Source organism: Aaosphaeria arxii, assembly GCF_010015735.1.
Source record: "Aaosphaeria arxii CBS 175.79 unplaced genomic scaffold BU24scaffold_3, whole genome shotgun sequence".
Taxonomy (NCBI): Eukaryota; Fungi; Ascomycota; class Dothideomycetes; order Pleosporales; genus Aaosphaeria; species Aaosphaeria arxii.
Window position 1 is genome coordinate 200066 of NW_022983476.1, and position 17329 is coordinate 217394.

General features: G+C 51.5%; 8 protein-coding genes across 8 annotated transcripts; 3 read left to right on the forward strand and 5 right to left on the reverse strand.

Moving 5' to 3' along the window:
- Positions 1-13: 13 nt before the first annotated feature.
- BU24DRAFT_366310 (efflux pump protein) lies at positions 14-2322 on the reverse strand. Its single transcript, XM_033524307.1, has 5 exons — positions 1982-2322; positions 1794-1922; positions 941-1721; positions 712-872; positions 14-653 (listed from the first exon to the last, which is right to left on the reverse strand). The coding sequence occupies exons 1-5, from the start codon at positions 2201-2203 to the stop codon at positions 237-239; spliced, it is 1710 nt and encodes a 569-aa protein (XP_033385226.1). The 5' UTR covers positions 2204-2322; the 3' UTR covers positions 14-236.
- Positions 2323-2704: 382 nt separating this feature from the next.
- On the reverse strand, positions 2705-5041 carry BU24DRAFT_490161 (uncharacterized protein). The gene is made up of 5 exons (XM_033533693.1): positions 4864-5041; positions 4127-4711; positions 3850-4077; positions 3533-3795; positions 2705-3481 (listed from the first exon to the last, which is right to left on the reverse strand). The coding sequence occupies exons 1-5, from the start codon at positions 4989-4991 to the stop codon at positions 2850-2852; spliced, it is 1836 nt and encodes a 611-aa protein (XP_033385227.1). The 5' UTR covers positions 4992-5041; the 3' UTR covers positions 2705-2849.
- Positions 5042-5452: 411 nt separating this feature from the next.
- BU24DRAFT_431820 (DUF706-domain-containing protein) lies at positions 5453-6486 on the reverse strand (the record flags this gene model as incomplete). The annotated part of the gene is made up of 2 exons (XM_033529893.1): positions 5453-5512; positions 5569-6486. The coding sequence occupies 2 exons, from the start codon at positions 6484-6486 to the stop codon at positions 5453-5455; spliced, it is 978 nt and encodes a 325-aa protein (XP_033385228.1).
- Positions 6487-6627: 141 nt separating this feature from the next.
- Positions 6628-7415, forward strand: BU24DRAFT_140289 (uncharacterized protein). The gene has a single exon (XM_033521121.1). The coding sequence runs from the start codon at positions 6770-6772 to the stop codon at positions 7178-7180; it is 411 nt and encodes a 136-aa protein (XP_033385229.1). The 5' UTR covers positions 6628-6769; the 3' UTR covers positions 7181-7415.
- Positions 7416-8160: 745 nt separating this feature from the next.
- Positions 8161-9736, forward strand: BU24DRAFT_387723 (Aldo/keto reductase). The gene is made up of 3 exons (XM_033524981.1): positions 8161-8832; positions 8919-9305; positions 9369-9736. Exons 1-3 carry the CDS (start codon positions 8412-8414, stop codon positions 9569-9571), a joined length of 1011 nt encoding a protein of 336 aa, XP_033385230.1. The 5' UTR covers positions 8161-8411; the 3' UTR covers positions 9572-9736.
- Positions 9737-10106: 370 nt separating this feature from the next.
- On the reverse strand, positions 10107-11344 carry BU24DRAFT_490164 (NAD(P)-binding protein; the record flags this gene model as incomplete). The annotated part of the gene is made up of 2 exons (XM_033533694.1): positions 10841-11344; positions 10107-10766 (listed from the first exon to the last, which is right to left on the reverse strand). Exons 1-2 carry the CDS (start codon positions 10967-10969, stop codon positions 10107-10109), a joined length of 789 nt encoding a protein of 262 aa, XP_033385231.1. The 5' UTR covers positions 10970-11344.
- A 683-nt stretch (positions 11345-12027) lies between these two features.
- Positions 12028-13320, forward strand: BU24DRAFT_440086 (sorbitol dehydrogenase-like protein; the record flags this gene model as incomplete). Its single annotated transcript, XM_033530347.1, has 3 exons — positions 12028-12084; positions 12160-12530; positions 12600-13320. The coding sequence occupies 3 exons, from the start codon at positions 12028-12030 to the stop codon at positions 13318-13320; spliced, it is 1149 nt and encodes a 382-aa protein (XP_033385232.1).
- Positions 13321-13989: 669 nt separating this feature from the next.
- BU24DRAFT_440087 (uncharacterized protein) lies at positions 13990-16645 on the reverse strand (the record flags this gene model as incomplete). The annotated part of the gene is made up of 3 exons (XM_033530348.1): positions 13990-14487; positions 14546-16380; positions 16558-16645. The coding sequence occupies 3 exons, from the start codon at positions 16643-16645 to the stop codon at positions 13990-13992; spliced, it is 2421 nt and encodes an 806-aa protein (XP_033385233.1).
- Between the last annotated feature and the right edge of the window lie 684 nt (positions 16646-17329).

Genomic DNA, 17329 nt, shown 5'->3' on the forward strand with positions numbered 1-17329 from the left:
TAGGAGTTTAGTTATTCATGAATTTTATTTCTCCTCTCTTTATTATCTTGCTGAGCCAGTTCTGACTTCCACACTAAACATGATAACCCAGTGCCTGCTTGAAAGGATGATTAAAAGAAGTCATCGAGTGATGCGAATACCTACGAAGAACCTAGTATCCTAAACTGAAGAAGATGTTCAAACGACGCTTAACAACAATTCTAATAATCTATGAATTAAAAACCTAACCTTTTCGCCTACACCTTCTCTCCCCCATCCCCACCGTCACCCTCCTTCCCCTGCTTCTGCTTCTGCTTCCTTACATCCTTCCAGCCCATCCCCCAACACGCAAACAGCGCCACGCCCGTCAACCCAGCAAGCACCCACCAAACCCTCGCCAAACTCCCTTCATACGCCCTCAACAACCCCTTCAAATCCTCCCCGCCTTCCGGAACCAATGCTCTAACCGCAGTCGCCACGCCACCTGCGTCCAAGACACGCTGTGGTTCCAAAGACGGCACATGCTTCTTGACCTCCGATACCAGCGAGCGCGTGAAGATAGTCGACGCAATGACCATGAAGATCGAAGCGGCGAGGTTCTGCGAGAAGATGAGGAAGGCGAGGGAGATTGGGATCTGATGGGGCGGGAGACAATTCTGGACTGCTATCGAGGCCTGTCATACTGAGTTAGCTTGATCGCATCGTCACGAGAGGGAGCGGGAGACTACTGACAACTTGCATGCCTGCGCCGCGGCCGACACCCAAGATGATCTGGAAGCCTATCCACGTCGCGTTGGAAGTAGATGCTTTGAGCGTTGATATCAGGCCGTTGCCCACCGTCGACAAGACGCCGCCGACGATGGCCCACGGGAGGTAGTATCCCATTTTCGAAACTATCGAGACATCGTTAGCCCGCACTCCCTTCTTTCGCACTGTTTGGGATCGACGAGGGAATACTTACTGCCAACACCAGACACCATCGCAGTGATCAACTGCGCCACGATAGCAGGGAGCGTATACACCCCGCTCAGCGAGGGCCCTACGCCCCTGACGGCTTGGAAGTACATCGGGAGGTAGTACGCGCCGGTGACCATCGTCCCCAGGAGACACAAATTGACGGTCGCGCTGCTCCACACCACGCGCTGGCGAACCATTGAGCCGGGGATCATTGCGCGATCACCCATATGCCATTCCCACGCTATGAAGACGATTGCCGTGACGCCGGCGCCGCAGAAGAGGCCTATGATCGTCGCCTCGCCCCAGTCGTGGGTGCCCTCGCTGCCGAACTGGAGCGCGAGGAGAAACATGAGTGCCGCGGGGGCGAACAGCACGAAGCCGAAGAGGTCGAGCTCGGGCACGACTTTCCGGATCAGAGACATTGTGACTGGGGCTTTGTAGGTCAGGTCGGGGATGTGGATGATGAGGAGCAGGATGGCGGTGATGCCGCCGACGGGCAGGTTGATGTAGAAGCACCAGCGCCAGGTTGCGTACTGCGTGAATGCGCCGCCGACCAGGGGACCCGCGACGAGGCCGATTGATGAAATGCCTAGCATGATGCCGATGTGAAGAGGTCGCTTCTCGAGAGGCGTGCTGCCGGCGATGATGGTCATCGCGCCATTCATCAGACCTGATGCCCCTAGGCCGGAGATGACTCGACCAGCGATGAGCATGGAGGAGGATTGCGCGGCGCCGCAGATGAGCGAACCGAGCTCGAATATGAAGAGGAAGATCAGGAAGATGTACTGCAAACGTTTTGTCAGTGACCCGAAAGATTTGAAGTACGAACCCGGGGTGGGGTTAGAAGTCTACCATACCTTTGCACGAAAGTACGTATACAACTTCCCCGTAAGTGGCTGCAATGCAGCATTCGCAAGAGGGTAAGCACCCGCATACCAACCGACATCTGCCAGAGATTCGAAATCACTCGTAATTTGAGGTATTGCCTGTTCTCAACTATCAGCGCTCCCTGTGACTACCATCGTTCAAATACACTACTACTCACCGTCCCAAGAATGGATGTATCCAGCAATATCAAAAAGCAAGCGAGTATCAAACTACCATCCAGCGCGAGCAACTTCGCTCCAGTGATATACTCGGTGTTTTCGGTGCCTTGCGCTTGTGCAGAGTGCTCAGAAGCATTATTCTGTTCCGTTGATGCTTTCGGATGGACGGCCTCGTTGTCGAGTTGGGACGGACCTGGATCTTCAGGCGACCCCTTCTCCATCTTAAGCAGAATGGATTGGGAACGACGAAAATCAACAATCAACAACCAGACTGAAAAGAAAGAAAAGAAAACTTCGAATCACACGTCTCTCGCTTCTTTTTCTTCTTTGTGGCTCACATTGGTCTCAAATCGACAAATTGTTCTCCGTCTTTATATATATAAATATAAACAACGACGAATCCCTGCGGACAACGGATTTCCCGCCCTACCGAATCCCGGCCCGCACCGCCCTTCAACTGACGTTCTTCCATACACACAGTAGCAAGGCGTGCCACATTAACATCTCCTGATCTACCCCAAAAAGAGTAATCCATCGTTTCCCCCATATTTGCTGTGTCAGTTTTTGCTACTGAGCATCTACGTTGGCAATTGTTATTCCTTGGAAGGAATGAATTGAAGGGCGGGATTCGGGCTTGGTGGGTACGGGAATGTACCTAATGTTGTGCTAATGTGTTGGAGAATAGTAGTTTGGTACAATTGTCTATTATGTTAGTTATGTTGGTTATTATGCTTGTCTCTAATTCCCAGTGTGCTCGATTGCGGTATTGACAGCATCGTCGGGTATGATGCATTTCAACCCATTCCAACTCCAACATAGCCAACTAACTATGTGTCTTTGTAGCTAGAAAAAATTTCAATCGACAACTCAGGAATAATTCCAAACCGGCGTAAACAAATCCGCAAACCACGCATCGTCGGACAACCCCGCCATAAAAGCATCCAACGACCCATCGCCCACCTCCATCAACGTCTCTTCACCCGTCGTCCCACCCGCCTGCTGCTGCGACTGCTGCGACTGCTGCTGTCTCGCAAACCACTCCTCCGCCTTACTGATCCCGACCGTCCACGCCGGCAACGACGCCCTGAACCTCTCCGCCCCCTTCGACCACACGCTCTCCTCGCCCGGCGGCCTGTCGGACGCACTGTACGCGTGCACGTCGCCGAGGATGACGATCATGCGCTCGAAGTACGACAGGACGTCTGCGGACTGGCGCACGACGGCGTTGTCCCATTCCGGGTCGTTGAGCGTGGTGAGTCGGTAGAGGACCTGCAGCGCGTGCAGGCATTGCAGCATGATGAAGAAGGTCATGGAGGCGTGCTGCGACGTCTGGAAGGTGAGGTAGTTTTCGATGCAGGATTTGCTGGCGCTGAGGCTGGCGTGGAGGTACTCGTAGCGGCGGTGGTTGGGGTGGAGGGAGGTTGGTGAGGGGGGCCGTTGGGAGAGGACGGATTCGTGGATGAGGATTTCGGTGTTGTGGATGTAGGATTGGACGAATGCTGGAGAGGTGAGAACTCTGAATCAAGAGAGTTGTGGGGATGGAGACTTACGGTTGGATAGGGTGGTGGGTGAAAGCGACTTTTTGACCCTTTCCATTGCTGCGCGCAATGGTCTGATCTGCAGAAACATGGTCGATGGATCTTGAGAAGCCTGTGACATGGCCTTCAAAGCCTCATTGGAAATGAAGCAAATCCTAGCAAACGCGGCGATGACTTCGTCTCCGGGACATTGAGGGTCAGTGCTAAGACTGGTAGCAGCTTCTTCCATGGGCGCACTCCATCGCATATAATCGAACTGCATTGAATGCGCGGCACTGACCTGATTAGCAAGACATACAATGCCTGATAGATACCGATGTGATACATACGTCGAAGATATAGCGTAACAAGCGAGAAGAGCCCGCCGCTTCTCATGAGTTCCACAGCCTGGATCGGCAGGCGAAAGGTGATATAACGAAGGCCCCGGGGAATTGAAAACGCCAGCACGATGACCACCGCTTCTCGGCTCATCAAGTCGAAGATCCCTCACGAGTGACTGGGCCATTCCAGACAGCATACCAAGGAAAGGGCTTTGGCCCTTCGAGAAGTAATGTAGCCTGCATTCTGTGAGCGGGATGAAAAGACAGTCGGAATAAGGGTGCTTACCATGCCATATGAGCCAAGAGGCCCTGAAGCATATCGAGAGTTCGTTCGCCGTGAACAATGGTCATGGACCCTAGCTTCTCTCGGATCTGGAGTCCACGCTCATTTTGCTGTTCAATAGAGCCAGAGCAAATCGCCTCGATGTTCATCCAGAGAAACGGGCGATCTCGTCGTATATCCGCGGCAGTCGAAGGTGTTGGAATGAATATGAATGGGAATTGCTTGAGATGGTTGGAGCAGAAGTGGTCCAATATTTTGTTGTCTCGGACATCGTCATGGTCGGCTTGCTCAATTATGATGGCACTTGAGGGCGATGCTTGATAGTCAGATCGAGATCCTGTAGTACTAGGTGTCGGGAGGAGATCTTGACGAGAACATATTCCTCTATGTGATGATGTTGATTCATGTCTCGGCGGCGGTTGGGCTCCTGTGGGCTGCGCGGAGGAAGATGCATGCTGGGCACTCAGCAATGTTACAAGGCTGTCTAGCTTATCCTCGAGCTGCGTCCTGGTGGCTGGCGATTTCCTTCTAGCGGTGCGCTTTCGGGATTGTGTCGCCGGTGTACAGTCTTTCTTCAGACGTTGGCACCTGCTCGCTAATTAGCAAATCAAGAATGGACTTTGATAGACGATAAAAGAGGATACGATCTCAAGCTAGAGGAACTCAACCACACACGTGAGATCATATATATGTACATGTTCCCCCGGAGCTCGAGTCTAATTCCTTAGATCAAAACATACCTTACACACGCGGTTCCACTTTCCTGCAAGACGCACCTACACTTCGCCTTCGCGCAATTCGAACAGGCTTGTCCGTACGGCGCAGCGGTGCCTGTGCTACTTTCTGCCGAATCTACCATGGTCTCCATTATTGTCAAAGTCCTGCCGGCTTGAATGATGCATCTTTGCTGCCGTGAGATTTGTTTGGAGTGAGCTTTCCTGTGGTCATCGTAGGGGAGGACGGGATTACGGGATTGGGATTCCGAAATCCGCTCGATGTGGCCGGATTGGGTTTAGCATTTTTCAGCCTTGCGAGCGGGATTAGGGATCTAGTCGAAGATCTTCGGGATTCGTTGCATCACATAGTTCGATCGAAATAGGGTGACTATAGAAGAAATCACAAGTGACAAGAAGCTGACGCTATGAAGAATTGTGGAAGTCTTTCATATAGATCTTCCGAAAATATAGGCTTCCTTTTAGCCTTTTCTTTTTTTGTATCAATCAAATAGTCTTTATATAATGGAACGCTTGGAAACAAATGCAATCATCATCCAGTGTGACAAGTGAATGTCTGGCCGGAATCACCTCAAAACACCATGTCTATGATTGATCACCACTTGATCTTCTTGTCCCAGCCGATGAACTCATCAATGACGCCCTTGTAGTACTCCTGTAGATCTGATTAGCATTTGTTCGGCATGGCCAGAATGAAGGGATAGAACATACCTTGAGGTCCTCGACCTTGGGGACATCGTCGCTCTTGCTGTACAAGTCGTAGGGGTTGAATGCCTTGACGGCCTCCAACATCTTGTGGTCCTTCTCGTTCATCATCCACCTGTAAGCACCCTGGTTGTGCCATGGGTAGAAGCTGTGGTAGCGGATCATGGCAAGACCCTCGTCAGGGATGGTGCTCTGAGCCTTCATGATGTGATAGAGGTACTCGTCGTGGCCCCAGCTGAGCATGACGTTGTCGAGGCCGCAGCCGGGAGTGTAGATACCGTACTCGGTGGAGTAGATCTCATCGTTGTAGTCGGGGTTGCCCTCGAATGTGTCGGGGTAGATGATGCGCTTGTCGAAGGCGCAGCCGACGGGGAAGGTGTCACCGACGACGTCCCACTGGCCCTGGGCGTCGAAGAAGAAGAGGAGCTTGCCAAGATCGTGGATCAAGCCGGTAAGCTGCATCCAGCGGGGCTTGCCGTCTCGTCGGATGGCCTCGGCGGACTGGAGCAAGTGCTCGATCTGGGAGAGGGAGGTGTCGGGGTCGGACTCGTCGATGAGGGTGTTGAGCTTCTCCATGGCCTCCCAGACGGTCATCTCGGCGCGGGTCTTGCTGTAGAAGGCATTGCGGGCCTTGAGGTTGTAGCCGACGGTCTGCTTCTCGTGCTGCTCGCGGTAGAAGTTCTTGACGCGGTCGCAGGCCTCCTCGTACTGGCGGAACTGGGTCTTGTCCTTCTCGGAGTCGAACTCAGACTTCTCGTAGATGTCCTTCTCTTCCTGGGTGGCAGTGCCGTTCTTGACCTTCATAGCGGCCTTGAGGACGTTGACATCATCGATGGCATCGGAGGTAGCCTCGAGGGCGAGACCGTCACGCTTGTTGAAGGGCTCGGCCACGTTGGGCTGCTCGAAGACTGCGCTTGGTGCCATTGTGATAGATTGTGAAAATGTGCGAAAAATGGGGTATCTCAAGAAGAAAGTGAGGGGTTGAAGTTGCGGTTGGTGAATCGCAAGATGGCTGAATTCCCAAGTCTTATATGAATGAAGAGATGGGAGTGTTTGTGTGAGAGATAGAGGAGTGTTTGATGATGAGGATGATCAATACAGGAGCGATCAGAGGCTGTACTTATTCTTCTACGCCATCCCCACGTTGCCGTGAAAGGTCTTCAATTCCTTGAAGACCGACACGAGTCCAGCTTGCCATTTTTGGCGAATGTGTAGAGTTCTCTCCAGCATTGTCCCACTTATTCCCCGAAGGCTCCACGTTTATGAGATCAGGTTACTGCTGAGGGATGAATCAAGGCAATTTCCCCCGCAGGCAGATCTGTGGCCGTGGCGAGGAAGAATCTGGGGTTCTGGAAGGTTGTCAAATGATGCATTAGGTGCAACAATAGGACGACGCTGGTTGGACACTAGAGGGTTAGATCTGGACCCATGGGATCTAATTCAGGGACTTTGCAGTGTTTTGGTGGATGTTGGCGTAGGAATAATAGGACGGATGTTGTTGCGCGTGGGCATAAGTTCCTATTCTGGCCGAAGGGGGAAATTCTCGCCGCTGGTTGATCACTTGGCAGGGAATTGGGAGAGATGGCCCCTCCAGTTGATCGAGACAAGCAAAAAGTAATGCATGATGACGCTAATCCAAAGGCTTGCACCGTTGCACGTGTCTATCTCGGTCCAGGCGGGACCGATTACTTCATCGTAGGCTTGAATTTCCTTACTCGGAGGGGTTGGGACCTAGAAGGGTTTGCTTTTGCTGGGGTCTCACCAGTCGGTAGCTATGCGGCGCTCAGTCACGTCCACGAGAGCATTCGAAGCTCACAATAGGAAATTTAAAAATTCATAAAGGGGCGTGCTATGGGTGCATTCGACCAATGTGGCACGAAACGATTACACAAACGCCCATACACACGCTTCTCATCGCAAACGCCGACAACTTGACTGGAGATGTTGGGATGCATCCATTATTGTGGAGTTTGGTGACCCCAGACTGGAATTATCGGCGTTTGAGTTGCCCCTCCATACACACTTGTCGTCATGGCAATGATGATGATGCAGAGGTCGTGCGGTGTATTTGATTTGGGTGTCGAGCACAATGGATTCAGATGTACATGAGGGCGACGACTTGTTGAGGCTCCCTTTCCGTATCACGGGGTATCTACCGGAGAGGTTCCGGAGGACGGAAAAAGGATGGCGGATTTACACAGCGAGGATACTGTACTGGACCACACACACACAGTCTGCAGCTGGCCTGGCCTACCTACAAGTTACGAGGTATGGTCATGGTTATGTAGAGAGGTAGAGAGGGGAGAGGCTGAGGGGGATTGGGGCCCCGGAAAAGCCTAACAAAAGTCTCTCGGTCTAAACAAACCCGGCGGGGCATCGAGTTGAAGGCATAGTAGGCATAGTAGAGGACTAGTAACCTCCTGAGATGACAATGATGGGCCGGACGTCGGAAGAATTAATTGCATCAATTGCCGCCTTTAACCATTCCATTCACCCCGGAAATCCTCTCATTGGCTGGTTGGACTTGCCCTCTCATCTCTTCTCTTGGCACTATGACCTCGTTCACTAGAGTAACTATTACTCCGTACTAGACGGTGGAAAAGAGCTTCGGAACTACATCTCTTAGTTGAACCAGCCAACCGAGCAGATCAATCAAATCCGATCAATCAATCAATTCAATCAATCAACCAGCCAACCGACTAACCTGCCCTACTCTCTCTGTTTTTTTTTTCCATTGCCATGCCAATAATTGACGCAACAAGCTCCATCAAGGTCCCACCCCCACTACTGCTTCTACTAACACCTCCACCACCAAAACACTACATATACCTACCCCCTCCGTCCCCGCCATGAATCCTTCTCTCTCTAAGTTTATGCTTGCACATACTCCAAAACATATCCTCGATCCCCAGCCCACCATGAACACTCCCCTCAAGCTCAACACCGGCGCCACCATCCCCGCCCTCGGCCTGGGAACATGGCAGTCCGCCCCCGGAGAGGTCAAGGCCTCCGTCATTCACGCCATTGAGGCTGGCTACAGGCACATTGACTGCGCCTACTGCTACCAGAATGAGGACGAGGTCGGTGAGGCCATCCAGGACGTCATCAAGAGGGGCATCGTCAAGCGCGAGGACCTTTTCATTACCAGCAAGCTCTGGTGCACATTCCACACCAGGGCCGAGGAGGGTCTCCAGAAGAGCTTAGACTTGCTCAAGTTGGACTATGTCGACCTCTACCTTATGCACTGGCCCGTCCCCATGAACCCCAAGGGTAAGTTTTGTGCCTTATACAAGATGCATTCATTTCCATCTCGCTTGAAATTGGATTCGAACCGTTCCTCTAACATCCCTCCCCAGGAAACCACCCTCTCTTCCCCAAGCACGAGGACGGCTCCCGTGACATCGATCTCAGCATAACCCACATCGACACCTGGAAGGGTCTCGAGGCGCTGATCAAGAAGAACCCCGACAAGGTCAAGGCCATCGGTGTCGCCAACTACTCTGTCAAGTACCTCGAGAAGCTCCTCGCGCAGGCCACCATCGTGCCCGCCGCCAACCAGATCGAGAACCACCCTCTCCTCCCCCAGCAGGAGGTCGTCGACTTCTGCAACGAGAAGGGCATCCACATCACCGCGTACAGCCCGCTCGGCAGCACGGGATCGCCGCTCTTCAAGGACGAGACCGTCCTCGAGGTCGCGAAGAAGCACAGCGTCGGCGCCGGAACCGTCCTCCTCAGCTACCATCGTAAGTTCCTTAACATCCCACGTGATAGTTATAATATTGAACACCACTAACAAAACAAAACAGTCGCACGCAACTCTTCCGTCCTCGCCAAGTCCGTCACCCCGGCTCGCATCGACGAGAACCGCAAGCTCATCACCCTCGACTCTGAGGACCTCCAGAAGCTCAAGGGTCTCTCTGCCAACGGTGTCACCCGCTTCGTGTACCCTCCCTTTGGCGTCAATGCTGGATTCCCAGACAAGCCCGATGGCATCGACCTCAGCGGTTAAGTGTCAAATTACGTTTAAAAATAGAAGAGAAGGTAATGATTTGTTGGGATGGAATGTTTTTATGATGGTGTATACCCCACTTCGCCTTTCACCAATTGTAGAAAGAATTTTTGAGTATATGATTGGAATAGATAGGAGGAGAAAAAATGAATACAACTAAACATGAACCACAAAAACACAACGGACGAACTCTCTGATGCTCTCGCCATGTGATGTGAATCTTAATAAATGTGACGATTGTCTCGCCAATGTTGTTGCTACTATTCTATTTAATTACTTAACTACCTAGGTACTTGCTGATATTTTTCTACTTGATCATTATTCCTCATTCTATTTTGATCATGATCATGATCAATCTTAGCTCAGTTCAACTCAATTAACCTTTTCAAAGTCTTAAATGGGCCACGTTCTCCCTTCAAACCGTAGCAAAAATATCAAAACTTAAAGTGTTAAGAAACCATAAACATTTGTATATCTATTCTAAATCTCTAATCTATCTCTCCCCCTCTCTCCCCCTCTCTCCATCTACACCAATCTACCTACCCATCCACCCCCCATCAACAACCACAATCTCCCCACTAACATACGCACTCGCCGCACTCCCCAAATACACGACCGCGCCCTTGAAATCGTCCGGGCTCCCCCACCTCCCCGCTGGAATCCTCGCCAAGATCCCCGTCGCCCTCGCCTCATCATTCATCAGCGCCGTGTTCATCTCCGTCGCAATGTAGCCAGGCGCAATCGCATTGACGGTCACCCCCTTCGCGGACCACTCATTCGACAGCGCCTTCGTCAACTGCGCGACACCCCCCTTGGACGCCGCGTACGCGGGCACCGTGATCCCGCCCTGGAAGGACAGCAGCGACGCGACGTTTATGATTGCGCCGCGGCGGGAGAGCGGGAGGTCGGCGGGCTGCTCGAGCATGTGCGCGCCGACGTCGCGGCAGAGAGTGAAGACGGAGGTGAGGTTGACTTGGAGGACGGCCTGCCAGTCGGAGTCGGGGAATTGGTGGGAGGGGTGGCGACGCTGGATGCCGCCGCAGTTGAGGAGGATGTGGATGCGGTGGCCGTCGGCGAGGATGGCGGGCACGAGCGAGGCGACGGAGGTGGTGGAGGAGAGGTCGGCTGTGTAGATTGTGGCTTTGCGGCCCAGGGCTTCGATTTGCTGTTTTGTGGTTTGGTTGCTGGTGTCGCGCTGGGGGCGAGATTAGTTGGGATTCTCGTGATGTTGGGGTTGCGGGTAGTAGGGGAGTTGTGAGAGGTACGTACCTGGACGAGGAGGATGTCTGCACCGGCTTCAGCGAGGGCGAGGGCCATGGCCTGGCCGATTCCTCGCGTTCCGCCTGTGACGAGAGCTGTCTGGCCAGACAGGCTGAACAATTCTTGAACGGATGGCATGATTGCGTTTGTTCGGAATTACGGATGGGAGAGAGCAGGAATTGTCAAGCCGATGAGGTGACAATGTAGAGCAATTCCGATAGGATATTCGGAATAGTTGTATTTATAAAGCTAGGTGTATCCACAATCAATCAATTGAAAGGGAATATAGAGAGATTGACAATATGAAGAGGGGGAGAGGTAAGTCAATTGGAGATGGGAATTGATAATCTACAAGACAAGACGACGGTAGAGGGAAGTTTTTAAGAGTATGTGAGAGCTCCTCCCAGGTGAGCGAAATCGGTACTAACTCGTAGCAAGTAGAACGAATAATGGACTACTGACTGGATACAAAGGAAGGGCGGGGTGCAATTGAGATGGAGAAATGCCTCGTCCGTCGGCGTTTGAAATGGAAATGGAAATGGAAAACCAAGAAATTACGTCGTTTGAACCCCTCCCGGCATCCCTCCCCAACCCCAGGAATGGCTAATTCCTCCTGACTCGGAAGACGTTCGGAACACGACTCGTCTAGTACGGATAGAGTAAGTTTCACAGTGGCTAACTCATTGCAACTAATGGCTTCAACTACGCCAACTAGATGCAGTCGTAGTCCAAGTGGCGTATGACTTTTCCCAATGACTGACTTCGTCTTGTGGTGGAGTTGGTGGGGGGTTCGATGTTTTGTCCCGCAATTTTTCAAACGCCGACGACCAACGACCAACGACCAACGACCACAATAACCAACTAACGGATAAAGACAAAAGAGAGCTTCCTAGTTCGACGAGCTGTTTTGAATTGCCGACGTTATTGTTGTTGCGGGTTTTGTTGTCGTTCTTGGAGGGGCTCTCTCTTTCTTTTCTTCTCTTGTGATTTAGGTCGGATTCTTATCCCGATACTGACTGTTGTTAAAACTCTAAGTCCTTCTTGTATGACTTAGACTATATCATCATTCCCCTCAATATACTCACACCATTCCTCCTCAATTCAAATCAATTGAACACTCACATTGGTCTCTCTTCTATTATCCTCCTTTCCTGTTCCCGTTCTTTGCATACTAGATACCACAACCAAAAGCAATCATGTGTCAATCCCACATCCGCGCCTCCGTCCTCCACGGCGCCGGCGACCTTAGAATCGTACGTCCTGAACACTGCAATCCTCAACGTCCACATCCCCCTTTGCACGAGAAACCCAGAACTAACATCTCACAGGAAGAACGCACAATCACCGCCCCGGGCCCCTCCGACCTCCAAATCTCCATCCGCAGCACCGGCCTCTGCGGCTCCGACCTCCACTACTACCGCCACTACCGCAATGGCGACATCCTCGTCCAGGAGCCCATGTCCCTGGGCCACGAGTCCGCGGGCGTCGTCGTCGCCGTGGGCTCCGACGTCACGGGCTTCTCAGTCGGCGACAAGGTCGCGCTCGAGGTCGGTTTGCCCTGCGAGAGCTGCGATCGCTGCAAGGAGGGGAGGTACAACATCTGCAAGCAGATGAAGTTCAGGAGCAGTGCGAAGGCGTTTCCTCACGCCCAGGGAACGCTGCAGGAGAGGATTAACCATCCCGCTGCTTGGTGTCATAAGTACGTATCCCCCCTCTCTCTTCTCCTCTTTCATTCTACAATCAAGCGGCTAACAAAGTGACCCTACAGACTCCCAGAGAACGTATCCCTCGACCTAGGCGCGATTCTCGAGCCCCTCGGCGTCGCCATCCAGGCCCTCAAGCGCGCAAACCTCACCCCAGGCTCCACGGTCCTCGTCTTCGGCGCCGGCGCCGTCGGCCTCCTCGTCGCCGCCATGGCCAAGATCTCGGGTGCCTCCACCGTCGTCATCGCCGACATCGACGCCGGCCGCGTCAACTTCGCCGTCGAGAACAAGTTCGCGCACAAGGCGTTCACTGTGCCGCTGAAGCGCGGCGCCTCCATCGAGGAGAACCTTGAGATCGCGAAGGAGACGGCGGCTGCCATTGCCAAGGTCGAGAAGGGAACTGGCGCTGGGGAGCTGGTCGGTGAGGTCGATGCGGTGTTTGAGTGCACGGGCGTGCCGTCGTGCGTTCAGGCGTCGATTTATGCGACCAGGCCGGGTGGTAAGGTGCTGTTGATCGGTATGGGTACGCCGATCCAGACGCTGCCTATTTCTGCGGCGGCGCTGCGTGAGGTCGATATCTTGGGTGTGTTCCGATATGCGAATACCTACCCTACTGGTGTGGAGGTCGTGTCGAAGACTGGACCCGATTACCCTGACTTCTCGAAGCTCGTGACGCACAGGTACAAGGGGCTTGATGCCGCTGTCGAGGCGTTTGAGATGGCGGGGAAGACGAAGGATGATAAGGGCAATTTGGTCATTAAGGTTGTGCTTGAGACTGAGGAGTAATTGTGGGGATTGTATTTTAAGCTGAGGTTGGTCATGAGGGCGGTCGTGGGTTCTTTATCATAGGAGTTTCGGGTGGCGAAGTGTGCATATTGAATGGTGCATTCGACGTTTTTGGATGACCGAAAATTACAGCAGGTTGATGATGATTATACATTCCATTAGTCAAAATAGCAATCAAAAAAGTTATAAAGAACTAGAACTAGAAGCAAAAGTGATGGAATGGTGATTGTGCTGGTGAAAATGCCGTACGCTCGCTCGCGTTTGTCGTCGGAGTTCATCTGGACATTGATAAGGCAATGAGGAACAGAATGAGACAGTCTTGATAACTGCAGATGCTCTTTATTTGAATTCCAAGATAACATTGCACATAACATCAGACAGCGCAGCATGGACAGTGTAACAAGGGCATGGTTTGGGCTAATGTTCGAGAACATACGAGGGTACAATCGATTGATATCCAAACACAGAAAGAAGAACACAGAACAAGATATCGTTGAATTTCCCAAGTTACTGCCATGAACCTCTATATTTAATTCTAGGCCTAGATATGGTCTCGTCATCTACATCTTGCACAATTATTCCAGTCCGCCTAGTTTCACATCACACAAAGATGTTGAATGAAAGATAATATTCTTCCAGCGACATAAACTCACGCCTCCGTCAGGAATCTCATCGTCCCTTCTTGGATTTCTTAGATCGGTGAATAGGCTCGGCACTCGGCACATTTTGGAAGTGGAGCCAGTTGTCCACGGCGGGCGGATCCTTCTCCTCGTCGGGTGCCTCATCCACCTCGGCGAGTGGACCGCCCTCATAGTCAGGCTCCGCCGGCTCTTCCATAGGAACATCCACGGGCAGCTCTTCAGGGGGACTTTCTGAAGGGTTTCCATTGGAAACACAAGGTGCTTTACTGGGTATCGTTCGTTCATAATTCACGAAATGATGTTGCTGGCTCTTCAGCATCTTCAGTCCTTCTTCCAAAATCCCCTTCTTTTCGACGCAGCGCCTTCTCTCCGTCATGGACTCCTCATCTTCGGCAGCTAGCCCAACCACAGTTTCATCACCTATCTCAAGTACGGTCTCAGGATTGAGTAGAGTCGGCAATTTTTCGATGAGGCGCGCCTCGATGGCAAGAATGCTGATATTATCGACAGCCTTTTTCAGTGCAACCTGTATTGTTTCAGTGATTAGCTCGCATAAAAGCATCTACAAAGTCAACCATTCTCACCTTATAGTAAGCTTCCATGAAATCCGTTGCTGTCGAACTAGCATAATTGTTCATATCTGCTTCTGTCTTGGATACCATGAGTTGGGTCAAGTTTGCGATATTCAGGTTGGCTGTAACGTCCCCTTCGTCAGTGGGGTGAGCCCCAAGGAATTCCTGCAGTGATCTTTTGATCTCCTTAGTGCGGCGTCCATGTTGTGCCTTCTGGACATTTTCTGTTAGATAGTGGTTGTATGTAATCGGATGCCCGACGTCATACGGCCTCAAGACCTCGCCAACCTTCTCTTTCAGATCCGCAATGAGTTCCTCTAGCCGTGGGAAGATGAAGTACTCCAGTAATCCATTCATAGTAGACATATCTGAGACATGCAGCAGAACCGCACGAATCACATTGTGAACGCTCTGGATTACTTTGTCGACGTAGAATGTTGTCAATTCCTCCCAGGACTGCCGCTGTTCGCGGAACAATTCGCCGATGACGAGAGGATCAAAGGTTCCTGGAAGCTCGCGACCTCTACTTCGTTGGAGAAGTTTGTTGACCTTTGCAACATAGTCCTTTCTCGAGATCATTCTTTCCCTTTCCTCTTGGTCGTCGTCAACGATCACATATGTACTTCCCCGGGTTCGCATCTTTTCTGCGTAGTCCATCAAGGTGTTCTGTATGGCAGCTCTCAAGCGCCTCTGATGGCCCTCTTCTGTGGCTGCATCTCCGAAGAACGAATTCGAATATCGGCCATCGCAGGCATCCTTGATCAAGTTGGTGAATTGTTGACTAACCCGGAGGAGATATCGTCTTTGTTCGGCAATGCTGCTCCTTGATTCGCCAAGTATCTCCAATCTTCGAGAGCAGTCTTGAAGGCCATCTTGGATTTGAGCAATAACGGCAGGTAACTGTGCAACAATCTGCTCCTTGAGGATCTTGCTGAGCCTCGGTTTCAGGCTGTGTACACCAACTTGCGTGGAGAGAAGGGTTGCCCAAACGCCCTTGGAGAAGAATTGCTCTTCGAGTCTATTCCTCTCCTGTAGGGAACAGTTTCTTGTGTTGTAGTCTCTGTTACGAAGGACGTGCCAACCAAGTCTGAAGTTGACCTCCTTGTTCTGGGCCAATTCGATGTAGAATCGCTCACTGTCGGATCCTTCGTCAAGGGTATCAGGCTTGGTGATGAGACCAAGTGTGCGCATGCCTTTTGGGTCGATCTCTCGCGCATATCGGGTGATCGATTGGTTATTGAAGTCGTTCTTTGCCGATACGACGGCAAGAATGATGCTTCTCGGGCGTTGCATATATGACAGCACCAGCGATTTCACGCTGTCACTATCTGCATCTGTCTGCGATCTGCTCCCAGCTTGGAACAAACCAGGAAGGTCGACGAGAGTAAGGTGAGGCTGATCAGGGCCGGAAACCTCCAGCCTCAGTATGTCCGAACTGAAGACCTTCCCAGAATCGTTGATGCCCATGAGCTCTTTTGCCGACTCGATAATCTCTTCGAGATTGAGATCGTTGAGCTTGCTGGAGACATTGTACTGAAGGAGTCTCTCCTTCTCGGACTCTGATCTCTCCTCGGTAGATCCTGGAACGATGCGGATCTTCACATCGGTGGCCTCACCCTTTCGAAGCACCAGTTCAGTGGCGAATCTAGTACAGAGGTTGTCTTTGCTCGGAAAGGTCACGCCAGATATCGCCTCCAGGACTGAACTTTTGCCTGAGGACTGTTCTCCGCAGACAATGATTTCGGGCAAGTCAATGTAGCGGCTAATTCCTTGGGATCGAAGATTGTCAACGACATCAAGGAGACCTCTCGTCTCACTTGATTGAAGAGAAGCGCCTGGCATGTCCGCTGCTTTGGAATGGCCATTGATCTCCGAGGATCTTGATTCGCTCATGATGATTGTGGTGAAGACAGTGTCCGAATTGAGTTGAAGCAGTTGTTTGGGGAAGAGCTACAGGTACCAAGATTTTAGGTGGTCAAGAGTGCCTTCCATGTCCTCAAATGCTGTGCAGGCCATAAACAAACGCAAATTAGGCAACAGTAAAAGATAGCGTTCTGGTGCATATGCGACGAAAAGGTATGTTTGCATCCTGCTTCTGTGTAACACGACCATCCTATCAGCGGTGTGGTCTCCTACCCTTTTCGCCCTTGCTCAAAGCCTAGACGGGTTCCAACAGATGATGAAAGAAACACTTCCGCACGCTGGGTTGAGATCAGCAGTGTGTACTTGTCAATTTGCTCAATTGCTTCGTGGCCTCTTCGATTGTTGAGTGAGAAACTGCATACGAAGTACTGCAGGACTACTCTCAAGAAAGTCAATACTTCCGCTGTCCCATGCTCAGGCCTCCGTATAACAAAGAAAAATAGGTAGATCCTTCTAGAAGTATTACCGGTAGTCTGTTCATTCCATATCGTATTTTACATTGGTTTCTTTCTGCCTAGTCCGCGAAACCGAGCAGTTTTCTCAACAAATGAGCCTCTATTATTTCTCAATTATGCTTGTAGTCACTTATATGGAATTCTTGCGAAACCAGTGCCGTATAATTGAATTACCGAGCCATACAGACGCCGAAGTTACCTGTAATAGTCCACTCCTACAGAGGGAGGGCATATCGGGATGGCCCGCTGCTCGTAGTTTGTACCCACAACTGTACATTAACGAAGCCCTTCCACTGTCGACTGAGGACATGTCTTTAATTCACAGTTGACAACAACGTCAAATGAGAACTTAAATGAACGATACCAGCACCGAAATCAATAGTGTATTGTAGCCAATAACCAGTCTTAACTCCTTGCG